A 16,248-nucleotide genomic window follows, 5' to 3' on the forward strand; every position below is an offset into this window, starting at 1 on the left:
AAATCTTTTTAGTTTCCCCCCAGGCTAGGGCAGTAATTTGCAACCTACTTGCTATAGTGGGCCACACTTGCAGCTCTCAATGCATTATGTGGGCTGCACCCACACAACTTACTTCCTCTGTATCCATTTAAAAAATGTTTTAACAGGATGTCACATGGGCCACAGCAGTGTGCTGACTGGGCCAAATGCAGACCCATGGGCTGAGAACCACTGGTCTGGGGGCAAGGGGCAATGCTTTTCATCCTGGTACCATGTCCTGATAGCCAGGATCAGTTCAGGTTTTTCCATCAATATGAGGGGGAAAGAATCCTCCCTTAGGCCACAGAGCAGTTAGTGTTGTTGCTTGGCACTTACTATTTCATTTGTTAGGCTGCTTTAGACCCTGATGCTACTGTGTCTCTATAGTGAAAAATGACCAACAGGTACATATAAGTGTGATTCTACTTCTCAAATCCAGTTGTCCTGGACTTTTCCCATGATTCTCTACAGCCAAGAACCTTTGTAGCCACAGTAAAAGGGGAAGGATTTCTGTTTAGTGACTAGAAACTAATATCTGGCCTCACAAGTGCAACATTCCCTGCAAAAAAAATATAAATTTACTTTTAATTAAAGCAACCTGCAAAACACAAAACAAGCTGAATAGGAAGGACTGCATCAGAGGACAGCTGAAAAATATCAATTCATGTATGACTCCCCACCAGACAGTAAGTGAATACAGTGTAACTTTCAGATAGCTGCAAAAGAGAATGGAATTAAATGGAAACCTACTGTGGGTTTGTGAGCTATCTCCATCTCCAAGGTAGCATCCCTTTTACAGAAAGCCAAGAAAATTTAATAGAAAATCATCTCTCTGATAGAATTATTTTGGATGATTAAAAAACCCTGTGGACATGTATCCTTTCTCCTATTACATTTGAAAGATCTTTGGGAATACATTTTATAGAAACCCATTGATTTAAAGTTCTGTGAGAGTTTTTCCATAAGGGATGTTTTAATTATTATTATCTAAAGGCCCAAGCCTTTAGACTGAAGGCAATGAGACTTCCTGGGTAGTAGGAAAAGTCAGTCCATAATCAGACTGGCAGTCCTTTGATTCTGGACTCATCAATGGCAAAATGTCTATTGACTTCAATGGAAGCAGGACTGGGATGCTAAACAAGAAAAAGGAAGAACTTCTAACATGTATGGTATAAAGTCAGGAGGTTCTTGGAAGAATGGAACTTGGGGATCCTCAGCACTTTGGAAGATCAGGCTCTAACATCTTAACATTACTGAAGTTGACAGGCTGGGTCCATGGAAACTGGGCAGAGTTTTGATTTCAACGAGGGTAAGATTTCATTCCAGTTGTGAACTCATGCTGTGCTGTTTAGGAAGGACAAATCCATTTTAATGAATCAAATGATGATAGACCTCTGTCTTGTATAACCCTATCATACCCTATCATAAATATAAGGTTAAAATACCTTTATATTAGAGAAAGAGGTAGTTAGCTGTGTTAGCCTGAAGTCAGACAGAAGGCAGGATAGAACTGCACCTCACAGACTAACTGAATAAGAGATACATAAGCTTCCATAAGCAGCAGCTCACTTCATCAAAAGATAGCATGCTCTGCATGTCCCTTCCTAGCATCTGATGAAGTGAGCTGTTCCTCACAAAAGCTCATGCAACTTTGATTCCGTTATTCTATATGGTACAACTCTTCCCCATCTTCTGCCTACTTTTATACTAGTTTCCTAGTAGTCATTTATATTAGTTATTGTAAGATAAGCACAAAAGGCCTCATTTGCAGAGTTGCTGAGTATATATACTTCTCAGCAATCCACTTTCATGAAATAGGTTGTGGCCTCTGTAACAGGAAACGTGACTGTTAAACAGTTTTAGCTTCAGGTTAAGACAATGGGAACAGGGGCTTTCCAGCACTTTCAGTACGTTTCCATGGTTACCTGTCATCCACATCAAGGGCCTGCAGGTTGCACTCTGAGATTTTAGCCAGCTCGCTGATAATATCACTATAACCTGCTGCAGCAGCGATGTGCATACAAGTCTTGCCATTTTCATCATCATAGTTTATTATTGATGGACCCTGGTGATGGTCCAGGATGATGGAACACAGAACCTTGTTTCCACTCTGGAAAGCAAGTAAAGGGAAAATAAGTATTTAATAATGAAGCATACTTCATACTGAACTCTCTATGCCATGAAAGGAAAAAATACAATAATGGCATTTCTTGTTTATTTCAGATTCCAGTGGCATGGCCAGCCCTGACGGTCCCTGCCTCTTGCCGGAAGCTGGGTCTGCTCTGTGAGTTTCCTAGAACATTTCTGGGCACTGGAGAAATAATAAATAATGTAACACAAGCTGAAAAAGGGCAAAGAAGTGACAGACTCTCAATTACTTTTAATTACATATTTTAATTACAGTATTTACATATGGAGTTAATTATATTTTAAAATCTAAATTACTTTAATATTGTCTAAAATGGCTTGGATGTTATAGGAGACACACAATCTAGAGCATGATGAACTGTATTTAATATATAATCTAAAAAGCATGGAAACATAGTGATGAAAGGGACCTCGGGGGGGGGGGGTCATCTAATGTGTCTAGCCACCTCCTCTCCTTTAAGTATTCCTAGACCATCAATAGTATGTTTATTTAAGCTCTCCAAAGAAGAGGGTGCCACAGCTTTCCAAGGTAGCCTATTATGGTGCTTAACTATATTTATGGAGTTAGAAAGCTTTTTAAAAAAATAACCTAATGTCTCCCTTCCTGGAAATCAAAATGATTATTTCTTGCCCTGTTTTTGGTAGACAGAGAACAATTGATTACTAACCTCTTTTTAACCTTTTTACATATTTGTAGGCTGTTCCCATGCCTATCCTCAGCCTTCTCTTTTCTAGTCTAAATGAACCCAATTGTTTCAAGCTCTCTGCAAGTTTCTGAAACGCTGATCATTCTTGTTTTTCTCCTTTGGATTCTCTCCAATTTCTTAAAGGATGGTGCCAAAAACTGGACACTATAATCAAGCTGAGTAGGAGAGATTAGTTATTAACTCTTGCTTCTTATCTAACATTTCTGTGAATACACCCAGAATGAAATATGCTGCCATTGTAACAGCAGTAAAGCCACTTCTTTTCTCAAACACTGTTATCTAATGAATTACTCCCCCTTTGTATTTGTGCCTTTGATGTTTTCTTCCTAAGTGTAGTTCTTTGCACTTGTCTCCATTGAATTTTATTTTATTGATTTCAGATAATTTTTAAACTAATCCAGATAGTTTTGAAATCTACTCTTGTCCTCCAAAGTGCTTGCCACCTTGTCTCAGCGTGGTGTTATCAGCAAAGTTTATAAGTATGCTCTATATTCTAGCATTTAAACCATTAAGGAAAATATAGACTAGAACCAGGTCTGAGACAAATCCAGTTGGGACCTGACCAGATGTCTCCCTTTGAAGATGTTTTCTTCTTGTTGTTAATCATAAATACATAAAGTAGTAAGACCTTTCAGAATGACTTTGGATGTAGCATCCCTTTTTTTAACTCTGCCCCATAAGGATGTCTTTTTGGATTGAATTCGGAATCCTTTATTCATGTTGAATTACACTTATGCAAACAGTGCTATTAACTTTAATGGACTACAGTTATAAGTACTGCTCACCTGGAGAATGAAACAAAGACTTGAAGCTTTTATGATTGCTCTTTTTTACCAGGTTGATTAACAACCCTTCTGTCTCATGCTATGGTATTTTATCTAGTTGGCTTATTTCCAGTTTATTTATAATTTTATGTGGCACAAAATTGATTGCCTCATTGAAATTAAAATATTCTTATCCAGAAGCTTCCTCTTCATCTGCAAGACCAGCAGCTGTGTCAAATATGGCTCTTGAATGTGCCTGTCTGGACTTACTTTTAATAAATGCAAGAGGGTTGTTAGTTAGACTTTTCCCTCAGATCATTAGTAAGTCCCTTGATATGGTTGAATGTTTGAAAACTACTGGCCAGTAGTTTTCAAATCCTTTCTTCTGAAAGATACAGTGTAGTTTATTCATCATTTTAAAGGTTATATTAGTTTTGTCCTTCTAATACTTCTGAGGTTTAAGAGAGTTCCTATTCCAGTTCTTTTAAAACACTCACTTTAACCTCTGTACAACTGGCAATTCTTGTAGATTTATTTTAACTTACAGCATTGTATCATTGCCTTAATTATATATGGCTCATAAGAACAAAGGCCAAGAAAAAGCTGCTTTGGCCATTGAGTCCATTCTCTTGTGTTCATAGATGGTGATTTATCCAAGGGGTCTCAAAATTGTCTGCTCCTACCCCTCTTACACAAAACTGCTGCAAAGCATCCTATGAAAACAAAATTGAAACACCCTATGACATACCAAAGGTAAAAAGCAGGGGAAAACCTACCTACCATATTTTTATTGCAAGGAATTTACCTGCTTGCCTCTGATGTGTTCATTACTTAGATCCTTCCTGTTAAAGCCTGTGCAAAACTAACTATTTCAGATTTCAGCTACCTTAGAGCTCTCCCTAACTTGCTCACATACCCTGATTTTGGAGTAACCCTGTTCACACTGCTAGTAAATTTCTCTGTTTCTGAATGCACTGTTAGAACTGTATTTCTTTACATCCTTGTACTAATTCTCAGAATCGCTGAGTGCCACCCCTATCTTACAACACGGTTGCATTCTTTGAACATTAGCTTAAAGTGGTGGTCACCAAAAAAATGTAACTTTCCTGTAGTAAATTGATTATGAACCCACAGTACTGTTCTTAGACCAGCATATTAGGCCTGTGCAAGTCGGCAGCGATCCAGCTTTGGCTCCGGCTGCTTCAGATGGCCGCGATCTGATCCAGAGCTCTGGACTGGGTTTCTGCCTTGATCCGGCTGAAGTGGCTCTGAAGCTTTGGCACCACCTTGGAGATCCGGCCATAGGGTATAATAGGGAATCAATTAAATAATCTATAACTTTGTTGTTTTTTGTCTGATTTGGATGAACCTTACCGGGATAGTAGCCCTTGCTGAGAGCATGAAACCTGCCAGGCTTCAAGAAGTTCAGTACAGGGACTTGGGGGGAACTGCACCCCAAATTCTTGAAAGTCAAATTCATGTCATGTCTGTGTGTTACACCACAGGGGGATCAAAACTGCAGGGATGGTAGCTCTTACTGAGGCCATAAAGCCTGCCAAGTTTCAAGGATATAGGTGCAGGGGTTTGGGGGGAACTGCACCTCAAGCTGCGGACAAGCAAAACTCATGACATAAGTGACACTGTGTGTGTTAAGGCGCAGCGGGGTGACAGCTGTAGCGATGGTGGCCACTGCTGTGACACCTGCCAGCTGCTGAGGAGATCAGGTCAGGGGGGTCTGGGGCCCTGCACCCCTAGCTGCTGACAGGCAAAACTCGTGCCAAAACTGTCTGTGTCTTGGGGCAGTCGATTGCCTGTATTGATTCTTTCCTCTCCTTAGCCTGGTTTTGTAGGTGCTAATTGATGCTTATAAAGTTGTTATGTAGTAGCTAGGTCCTGTGTATTGAGCTGGTCCCTGAGTCCCTGGTCCCTGAGTGAATCATGATTGATTGGTAACTGGTAACACAGTAGCTTAGCAGCCAGGTCTGCAGTTGTGTCTCCCCTCCCCGCCCCAAGACAGACACAGTCAGTCCCACAGCACCCATGGCACGAGTTTTGTCTGTCAGCAGCTTGAGGGGCAGTTCCCCCCAAACCTCTGCACTGATCTTCTTGAAACTTGGTAGGCTTTGTGGACTCAGTAAGAGCTACCAGCCCTGCAGTTTTCATCCTGCTATGTTGTAATGCGTAGACATGATATGAGTTTTGCTTTCAGGAGTTTGGGGTGCTGTTCCCCGCAACTCCCCACACCAATCTTCCTGAAACTTGGCAGGCTTCATCCTCTCTGCAGAGTCTACTATCCCTGAAAATTTCATCCAAATTGGACAAAAAAACCCCAAAACCCAAAGCTAGATATTTTATTGTTTATTAAGGTTTCTATACTGAGCAGGCACAATTTATTGACTACTGCACCTCTAAGATCAGCTGGAAACTTTCCCTCTTCTGGCATGCTATTCTGAAAACTGATTTCTGTGGACAAGCTGCTGATGCGGTTTTAACAAGAGGGTATTCATTATTCCACACTAGAAGGAGAATTTGTTCCATGGCACTATTGGAGAAGATGAATCATGCAACCCATCCTCTTTTTGATAAGATTTGGGAAATTAGGACACACATGGACAAGCGGAAGGTGTGGCACATGCCAGTTACTCATGTTCTGGCTTCCATCCACAGGCTTATGTGCCAACTGTGTGCTAGAAAGATGCCCATCGGTCATTTTTTTTCACCTGTGGTTTCAGCCCTATAGAACACAATCACATCTGTACTGAACTCAGCAGGAGTTTTGCAACTGGCTTCAGTATCAGCAGGACTAGGTTCCAGATGGCTGACACCCGGCATACTTTAATAGTCAATGGCATATCAGTGGGTTAGATCATGGCTGCTCCTATGCGGATACACTCAGAGAACTGTTGCCATCAGCGGTGCTAAGGACTAGCATAGATGTATCATGCCCCACTCCTCTTCTTTGCCATCTGGGAAAAGCACATGCTGCACACTGTGATTGAGTAGAGTGTAGCAAATCAAGGTAAGTCACCTTTGTTGAAGGTCACAAGCCAGGAACCCAAGAGCCAGACATTCAGACTCTAGGGACTTAGGTAGGGATGCAAGCAGGAAAGCAGGCCGTAGGAACTAGGCTAGGGATACCGAGGCACAGCAAGGCAGGGGCCCAAGCATGTGGGCCTTTCTTTCTCTAGCCCATTGGGGAAGACTCAGCCTAGTCTCTAATCACTTCCAGCTGGGCTTAGACTTATTAATACATATCCTTGGTTGAAGAGCTTATGATTATCATGTGGATGGCAATTTTTTCAGTTAAGGGCTGGATTTTATAACCTGGTTGTACCAATGAGTTAATATTGTAATATTGTATATTAATGTGATGTAATGTATATAGGGCAAGAAAACTAAAGCATTTTCTCCACATTCTCTCATCACGAGGAGAGGTAGCCAGTGGAAGAAACTGGAGTGCCTGAGATGCACATAAATCAAGGCATTTCAGGAGGGAACCAGAACCATCCACATGGAAACCCTCTAACTCTGAACTGATCCTGAGTTCCTTGGTTTGCTTTCTCAGGACCATTGTGTTGCCAGCTATTTTCCTTGAAGAAGCTCTGAAGTACATAGGGACCCTTCAAAACATACTAATTTTCCTCAGAATTATTTGCTGGGCATGAGGGGACAAGGAAAATGGTGTTTTCTTCTCTTAATGTCCCCATTTCCTAAGGCTGCCCACACCCTGCCACTGCCCCTGTCCCAGATCTCCTATGGAGCCTAGAGATAGAGAAAGGACCCTTCCCACAGCTCCAAAGAGCACTGTCTGACTTGCAATGATTTGTTCTTAGAGAGCCTGAATTCCAAATAAAATCTTACCATCCAAGTAGTTCCAAAAAGTTTGTCAAGTCTTCTAATATTAATTAAACAAACACTCTCCTACTGTTTCTTCATACCGTGTGTTTTAAAAATATGTAGCTGTCTTACCCTACTACCAAGGCATGTGGGCAATGAATTAGTTCAAATGTTGTCACAGATCAAATATTTCAGGGTTATGAGTGCAATAAACTTGGTGTTGTAAAAGCAATCCTTCAAAAATCATGAGTCAGGCTCCAAAAGTCCTGAGCTTATTTAAAAATAAAAAGGGAACTGTTTAGCTGCCTCTGGGTTTTGAGCCAAGATGGTTCACATTTTCCAACTTTTCTCTACAGCCATGAAGGCTAGAAATGATTTTTTACATGAAAGCTCAGAATTGTACATAGTCACATGACTCTGGAAGCTGGAGCCATAAGAAAAAGATCAAATATTGTGAAATTTATGATAAAAATCATCATGGAGTGATGATTTCAAATCTTTCTAAAGCAGAGGTGCTCAGCCTCTGGCTTGCAGGACAAATGTAGCCCATAGAGCCATAGGTATCCATCCCATGGAGCTCACCACAGATCGGGAAATTTGGCAGCAGGGGAGTGGTGGCAATGAATATGGTCACCCACTCCCATGCCAAATTCCCAAACCCCAAACCCCATGCAGCAGGGTCCTGCACCCCCATGGCTGGATGAGGCCAGGCCATGCCCTCTCCCCAGCCTGGATGGGGCTGAACTATGCCCCCTTTCTCCCCTGAGGCCAGGTTGGGGTAAGCTCAAGCCCACTTCCCCCTGTGGGGCCAGGTCAAACCCTCTTCCATTGTGAGGCTGGGATGGAGCTGGGCCATGCCCCTTTCCCCTGCAGGCTGGTCCATGGCCCATCCCCCCTGGGGCCAGGTTGGGGCTGCACCACTCTCCTTTTCCCTGTGGTGCTGAGCCATGCCCTCTCCCTCCCCTGCACAGAGACAGGCTGGAGCCAGGATACCTCTGGAGCCAGGGCAGCCTGGGCACTGCCCAGATGGCCTACTGGCTAAAAAGTTTGAGCACCACTGTTCTAAGGTATTTCTAGGCCATCCAATTCTGTAATAGCTAAGAAGCATCAGTATTCAAGACTGAGAAAGCTTTTAAATAAATTACTTTTGGTCTTAGTATCAGTAAACAGGCTTTCACAGTGCAACTAAGTTTTTTTCTGGTTACAAAGATCACTGCCTGTTCGAATGAAAGAGGGAAAGACAGTGACTGTTTAAAGAGTCCAAGTAAAACCACAAATATGAAGGGACTGTGTGTTCACATTCCCCTGCATTTGCTCTGAAATTGTGTAAAATCCCTAGTTAAGTCAAAGGGAGTTCTTTGTACACACTCTGGGAAGTATGTGGCTCTAAAGGAAGCCCAATTTAGCAATAAATTGTTCTGTCCCACCAAGTGGAAGTACCTATGTTAATATGTAGGAGTTGTCAGCCAAATTCCACAGGACTTCTTTTCAGTGTTATGAACCAAACCCAGGTTATTTTCATAATGAAACCTGAAGCTGTGTGTGTGTGTGTGTGTGTGTGTGTGTGTTGGTCAGGCTGAATATTAGCAGGCATTTTTAGAAAACTTCTGGCTGATCTGGAGGAAGAGCATGCTGAGGTGGGAGCTCACACAAACAGTGTGACTTGCATTCCACAGCCATAACGGAGCAGTCTGCTGGCCAGGGTGGGGAGCTGGAGATGACCTGACTCAACCAGGTTTCCAGGAAACCACCTGTGTCTGGTGCTTGTATCCTGTATTGCCCTAATGCAAGATTAAGTACAGTCTGTCCTCAATTACCTCATTTTCAATTTCTAGGTACTCAAATTGCACATGTGAAAATACTCTAGGTCTGATTCCCTTCTGTGGCTTGCTACACTGGCACTGGGCCAGTAACACTAGTGTAGCTATACCAGTGCAATCTCTCAGCACAGACACACTTGCACCAATATGGTATACCTCAGTTTCAAACCAGGCTGAGTCAATTTTTACTCTGATGCAGGACATGGATGCCAGAAGTTTGAACTAGGGTGTTGGTTGTAGTCGTGCTCACGTAGACCAACTGAATTGTTGGAAAAGTTTCTTAGCAAGCTTTTGGGCACAGGCACCCTTCTTTAGGTATGGGTAGAGGTTTTACATTTTTTGTCCTGGCATGCACATTCAATGTGCTTTGGGTCACAGGAAGCTTGCTTCTGGTGAAAAGGTTGGGGAGGTTCAGTACCTGTTTAAAAGCTAGGATGGGTGGTTCTGAAAAGATCTCTAAGAACTGGGTCTTCTTCTAATATGGGTTGCAATTGTTTGAGGGTCTTCTGTATAGATTCCAGGGAAGGATGGTATGTCATAACTAAAGGTGTGTGATTTGTGGGAATTTTCTCTTTGTACTGCAACCATACTTCACATGGTATCCAGCTGGCTCTTTCAAAAGTGGGACCTGTCTCTCTGGAGGACTGTTCTTGTTGAGTGAAAGCCTTTTTGAGATTTGTGAGATGACAATCTCAGGTGTTCTCCTTAGTGCAAATTTGGTGGTATCGGAGGGCTTGGCAGTATATTACAGCTTTCTTGGTCTGTTTATGGTGATTGCTGGTTTAAATAATATGCATGTTGGTCCATAAGTTTCTTGTATATGATGGTTTGTATTATTACATTTATGATGGAAATCAATCACAGATTCCAGGTTTTTGGTCCAAATGATGATGTCATCTATATATCTTGGGTACTATGGGTCTGACGGTACAGTTCTTGAGGAATTCTTCTTCCAGGTGGCGCACCAAAAGATTGGCATATTGTAGGGCCATTTTGGTGCCCATAGCTGTATTTGAACTGTTTAAACTTATGCAGCTATGTCAGTGTTACTATTCCCATTCAGCCAGCCTCGCTGTAAGAAAGGCCTGCCTGTGACTGGAATTCTAGTAAGGGAAACAGGACCAAAGTCTGCATTTGTTTAATCTCAGACCTGGATGTGGGTTTTTTGAAAGGCTAGGCTTGGACACTTATTATAATTTGAACTGTGGATAAAGGTTTTCATGGGTCATTTCCATAATTCCTGGCCCACATATTAGTACAATGTACACACACTGCCTCTTTTCTGTGATTTCTGGAACAGGTCTCATTCACATGCCAGATGTTCCAGCCTCTGTTTTTTCATGAAAACAAGAACAAGGCTCTAATTCAGCTGAAAGCAACCCCTGCAGCTGCTACTCTGGGAGCTCTATGGGCCTCTTGTACTCTGAAGAGGTTAAGTACAGTTCTTAAAGGAAACATATCCCCATTTCAACAACTTTAGAAGAAGCTTATTAGATATTTCCTAACACTGCGTCCTCCACAATACAGCCTTGGTTTCAGCACTGAGATTTTGAGGAAAAATTGGTGAGGGAAAGGGTTGCTGAGCATGTTCAGAGTCTCATAGACATCAGATATCAGAATGTGGGAATGACCCACATTCCCCATCTAACCAGGGGTATTGGCTTGGCAAGAACTTTAGACAAGCCAAGGCTTCGTCTTGCATAGGTGACAGGCCTGCTCCCATCTGAGGTCAGTTATATAGGGCAATTTATGCCAAAATTAATCTTTTACTAAGTGAAGTAGATAACAATGGCTGTAAAAATATTTTTCCATGGCTAAGCTCACATCATAGGAGGTAAAAACAGGCAGACAAAAAACTAAAGATTACTACAGGCTCAGATTTTTAAGTTATAATCTCCACACTATAGACTCCATACCACAGGGGCTGACGAATGAAGGTGGGAGTATGGTTTCACAGTTAGTAGGGTCGGAAGGGTTCTGAGCAGATCATCAAGTCTGACCCCCTGTCATGGGCAGGAAAAAATGTTGGGGGTCACATGACCCCAGCTAGGTGACTGTCTAGCCTCCTCTTAAAAACCCCCAGGGTAGGAGCAAGGACTACTTCCCTTGGAAGCTGGTTCCAGATCCTAGCCGCCCTGACTGTGAAGTAGCGCCTCCTGATATCTAACCTAAACCTACCCTCTGCCAGCTTGTGACCGTTATTCCTAGTCACTCCAGGTAGTGCTTGAGGGAACAGGGACTCTCCCATCGCCTGCTAGTCTCCCTTGGCAAGTTTATAGGCAGACACCAGATCCCCTCTCAGCCTCCTCTTGTGGAGGCTGAACAGGTTCAGGTCCCTTTAGTCTCTCCTCGTAGGGCCTGCCCTGCTGCCCCTGATCATGTGAGTGGCCCTCCTCTGGACCCTCTTGAAGTTGTCCACATCCCTCCTGAAGTGCGGCGCCCAGAACTGGATGCAGTACTCCAACTGGGGCCTGACCAGTGTCACATGGAGGGGGAGGATCACCTCCTTGGACTTGCTCGTGATGCATCTGTGGATGCATGATAAGGTGCGGTTAGCCTTCCTGACTGCATCCCCACATTGGCAGCCCATGTTCATCTTTGAGTCAATAATGACACCAAGATCCTTTTCTGCCTCTGTGCTGGTGAGAGGGGAGCTCCCCAGCCTGTAGGTATGCTGCTGGTTCTTCCTCCCCAGATGCATCACCTTGCACTTGTCAGTGTTGAAACCCATCCTGTTCTCATCCACCCACTCCTGTAACCTGTCCAGATCCAATTGCATCTTGTCCCTCCCCTCTAGCGTGCCCACCTCCCCCCACATCTTAGTGTCATCTGTGAATTTGAACAAGGTGCTATTCACTCCCTTGTCCAAGTTGCTGATGAAGATGTTGAACAGAGCAGGCCCGAGGACCAAGCCCTGGGGGACCCCACTGCCCACATCCCTCCAGGTCGAAAAAGACCTATCCACTACCACTCTCTGGGTATGGCCCTCCAGGCAATTGGCAACCCATCTGACTGTGTAGGGATTGACACCACAGTCACCTCATTTTTTAATGAGAATGGGGTGAGAGTCAGTGACAAAGGCTTTTCTGAAGTCCAGAAAGAATATGTCCACTGCGACGCCTGCATCCAAGGATTTAGTGACCTGATCATAGAAGGCCACCGGGTTGGTCTGGCAGGACCTGCCTCTGATGAACCCAGGTTGCTTGCCCTTAAGCATACACTCCCCTGCTGGTCCCTCGCAGATGTGCTCCTCGAAGAGCTTCCCCAGGACCAAGGTAAGACTAACAGGCCTATAGTATCCTGTGTCCTCCCTCCTCCCTTTTTTGAAAATGGGGACCACATTGGCTCTTTTCCCATCCTCTGGCACCTTGCTAGAGCACCGCGAGTTCTTGTAAAGCTGTGCTTGTAAAGTTTCCTAAGAAGCACCTCAGAACAAATCCCAGCAGTGGAAAATGAATCTCCCCTGCACACTTCCTCTGCTTTGAGGCAAGCTGGAAAGTAACCTCTACTTTCTGGGCAGCTGTGCGTGGGTGACTTGAAAGGAGTGGGCATGGGATTTGTGACCCACAGGAGGGGGTGAGCTTTTCTGCAGTATTCTGTCACCCACAATTTTACGTTGCCTATTTATTGTTTCTATAGGAAAGTGTAGGGGGATATGTAGAGATAAGCTTTTGTTTTGCCTTACTGTAAAATAGACTGGCTTTCCAAACAGCTAGAACACAGGGCCCTCCAGATTTCACCTGGCCCACAATGTTGGCTGGATGGAGTCTGCACTAGACTAAATACACAAGAAATGCCTGAGACCTGGTGGAACTGATCTCTTCAAAATACTCAGGCAAAATCAAAAGATGCAACACAAGTTCAAGCTGAGCAGAAAATATATGAAATCAGAGAATAAATGCTGTGAAAGTAATAAATGGTGACACAGTAATTGTAGTAATGGAAGTATCAGCTGCATCCTATACGAGGAAGACAAAAATGTTGAATCCATTGTGGGTGCTCTGTATGGGAGAGGTTTGCTCCAGAAAAGCAGTAAACAGAGGCAGGTTTTTTTTTTATAGATGTTAAAATGAGATATATATTTTGTGATCATTCTTTGTTTCTTGTTTGGCTTGTTGTCATGGTTTTTTAAGTTGGCAAAATTAAATGAAAAAGGTTAGGATGCTGAAGGTTAGTCACAGTTAGAAGTAGGGATGTGAATGGTTAAATGATTAATAGTTTAACCCGTGAACCCAATGATAACTGGTTATAACTTACCGGTTATAGTTTATCACAGAGTGGGGCACAGTCTATCAGGGAAGTGGCGGGGTGGAGAGAAGGAGGGAAGCCACATGGTATTCTGGCAGGAACTGGAAGGTGGCAGGGCAGGTGGGAGAGAGGGAGGGAGGGAGGAATGGAAGCAAGGACTAGTACCTATAGCTAGACTCCACAGGCCCTAGTGCAGCTGCTTGCAGCCTCCCTGCCACTTGCCACAAGTAGCCGGGCTCCAGCAGGTTCCTGCCATCCACCATGGAGCCTAGGCTACTCGTGGCAGGCAGCAGGGAGGTTGCAAGCAGCTGCACTGGGGTCGGTAGACCCTAGGTATAGGTAAAATTCCCCCCTCTTCCTGTCCCCCTCCTCACCTCTCCCTCCCTCTTTTTGCCTGCCACCTTCCGGTTCCTGCTAGAGCACCACATGGTTTCTCTTCCCCCCTTTCCTTGCTGGACTGTGCTCCCCACTCTGCAGAGCCTAGTTATTAGGCACTCCCCATTTTCCCTACTTTACCCAGCTTATCACGAGGTATACCCTGGGGAGCTGCTGAGTCCTTACCCCACCTCAGGGTGGTGGAAATGGCCCGCAGGTAGCAGGGCTGGACTGAGGTGCCCTGCAGGCTGGGCCAGAGCAGCCTCACATGGGCCAGGCTGGGGGTTGCCATACCAATTAATCATTTAACACCTGTAATTACAACAGGTTAAACAGATATTTTTTAACTGGTATTTACATCCCTAGTTCAAAAGTGTCATACTGGATCTATTCATAAGTCATGGTGTAACAGTGTAACTTTAATAATTCCCTCAATAATTTTTCAACAGCTTCACAGTTTTTTGGTACTTTCTATGATGGGAAGGAGAGACCTTTAAAGGGTCCAGGGAATGCCCTGAAGCAATATGGCATATGTTGTTTGACAGTAAGAAGTTGGCATTTTCATAGAAATGAGGCTTTGGCCCTTCAAAACATTATCCCAGTATGACATGTTTGCTATTTTACATACTTAGGCTATTTCATTTTGAGTGATCTTAAGCTGCTCTCGTTTTGCACTGAATCATTGTTACTCTACCCCCTATCCAGTAGAATACTTGAGTACCAGCTATATGTGAAGCACACAAATAGTCCCAATGACATAAGTGCTTTACTACATTAGGTAATAGTGCTTGACACCTATGAGGAGCAAGCCCAAACTGAATATTTGTTGATAAAAAATTATGCTTTACTGTAAAAGTGGAGGGCTTAATCCTGGACCAGGCTAAATTGGCAAAGTTCCAATTAGATACAGACCTGTGCCCTGTATCTTGCCCACTTGGAAACAGAAATGCCATTCTTCTGTTCTGATGTTCTGTGACTTGCTTAAAATTTCAGAAAATAAAACCATCTGTGTAGTTCAAGTGGTGCACCGATGACATACTGGTAGTTATCTCCTACCTGTACTGCCCAGTGAAGAGCTGTTTTAAAGTCTTTGTCCACCAGAGTTAGATCCGCTCCTTTCTGCAACAGTATTTGCACATGTTGGGGCCGATTATGGAAAGCAGCCCAGTGAAGTGCAGTCATTCCCTAAAAAGCACAATCCAAGAGAGCACAGAAAGATTCACAGGAAGATTTTGAACTCTAAAACATTCAGTTGGCTTTTTTTTTGTGCTAGAAACAAGCTGGATAATTTTCAGAAGTGTTTGGAGTACAGTGTGTTCTCAGTTATCCAAACCCCTTTGAAAAGCACCTGCTGGAAAGCAGTTTGGATGGCTGATTGTATTTGGGTAAAGGAAACAGTTAAAATGTACTGTGTGAAACCTAAGAATGAAGATATAATACAGTATAACCTCATAATCTGGATATTAAAAATCTGGGATTCTCAAAAATCCAGCACTTTAAAGCTTCCCCTTCTGCTCCCCTGGATGTGGAGGGGGAAGCTTGAATGCAGTGGCTACTGCCGCCATCCACCACCCTGCGCTGCCGCTCTGTGTGAGGCCGCTGCTCCGGGGCTGGCCACTGCTCCCCTGTTCCCCTCCAGATGCAGAGGGGGAAGCTTGCATGTGGCAACTGCTGCTGCCATCCACCACCCCGCTCTGCGTCTGGTCTCTGCTCTGGAACTGGCCGCCACTACTCCCCACCACTGCTCCTCCCCCACCCCCCACTTCACGATCCGCCGCTGCTCCAGATTAAAAAAATGGAATTTTCAAATTTCTGGCAGGTGCTCAGTCCCAAGCATGCCGGATTTATGAAGTTATACAGTATTGTATTAAATAAAGCTTACAAGATAAGATTATACCATACAGACATTTACAAGTTACAGTTCTGTATCAAATTCAGAGATGCTATACTCAATGCACTGTAACTGTTTCAAGTCAGTTGCTCTTCAGATAACAGAGGTTTGATAACCAAGGACATTCTGGAAGAGTAATCCCCCTTCTCAGGATTTTAAGGTGGAAAAATTTCAAGCAATTTCTAATTTAATAGGATTGTGTCAAAAGAGAAGACAATCAATAAAAAATGCTTATTATAGGAGACCAATGCAAATATTAAGTGCCTCAGTGTAACAGGAAGCCTGGGGGCTTCTGTTACTTTAAGAGGAAAAAGCAGTAGTAAACAGTTCTTGGAGTGACAAAGGCTGGCTGCAAAGGGATAAGCAGCTAGAGCAGGGATGGGCAAAATATAGTCCATGGCTGGATTCGGCTTGCCAGGCCATTCTATCCAGCCCGCAGG

At 43.7% G+C, this 16,248-nt stretch overlaps 1 protein-coding gene and 1 long non-coding RNA gene across 2 annotated transcripts in view; one reads left to right on the forward strand and one right to left on the reverse strand.

Moving 5' to 3' along the window:
- ANKRD55 (ankyrin repeat domain 55) overlaps positions 1 to 16,248 on the reverse strand; it is an 82,982-nt gene that overhangs the window by 22,592 nt on the left and 44,142 nt on the right. Inside the window, exons 6-7 of the mRNA XM_019532088.1 lie at positions 14,974 to 15,102; positions 1,944 to 2,128 (exon numbers count right to left, since the gene is read on the reverse strand). Coding sequence (XP_019387633.1) covers positions 1,944 to 2,128; positions 14,974 to 15,102 — 314 coding nt within the window. The remainder of the gene's footprint in view (positions 1 to 1,943; positions 2,129 to 14,973; positions 15,103 to 16,248) is intronic.
- Positions 1,048 to 4,611, forward strand: LOC109307924. The gene is made up of 2 exons (XR_002100404.1): positions 1,048 to 1,327; positions 2,242 to 4,611. It is a non-coding gene; the product is annotated as an uncharacterized LOC109307924 (long non-coding RNA).

This window comes from Crocodylus porosus, unplaced genomic scaffold, assembly GCF_001723895.1.
Source record: "Crocodylus porosus isolate Cpor-Errol unplaced genomic scaffold, CroPor_comp1, whole genome shotgun sequence".
NCBI lineage: Eukaryota > Metazoa > Chordata > Crocodylia > Crocodylidae > Crocodylus > Crocodylus porosus.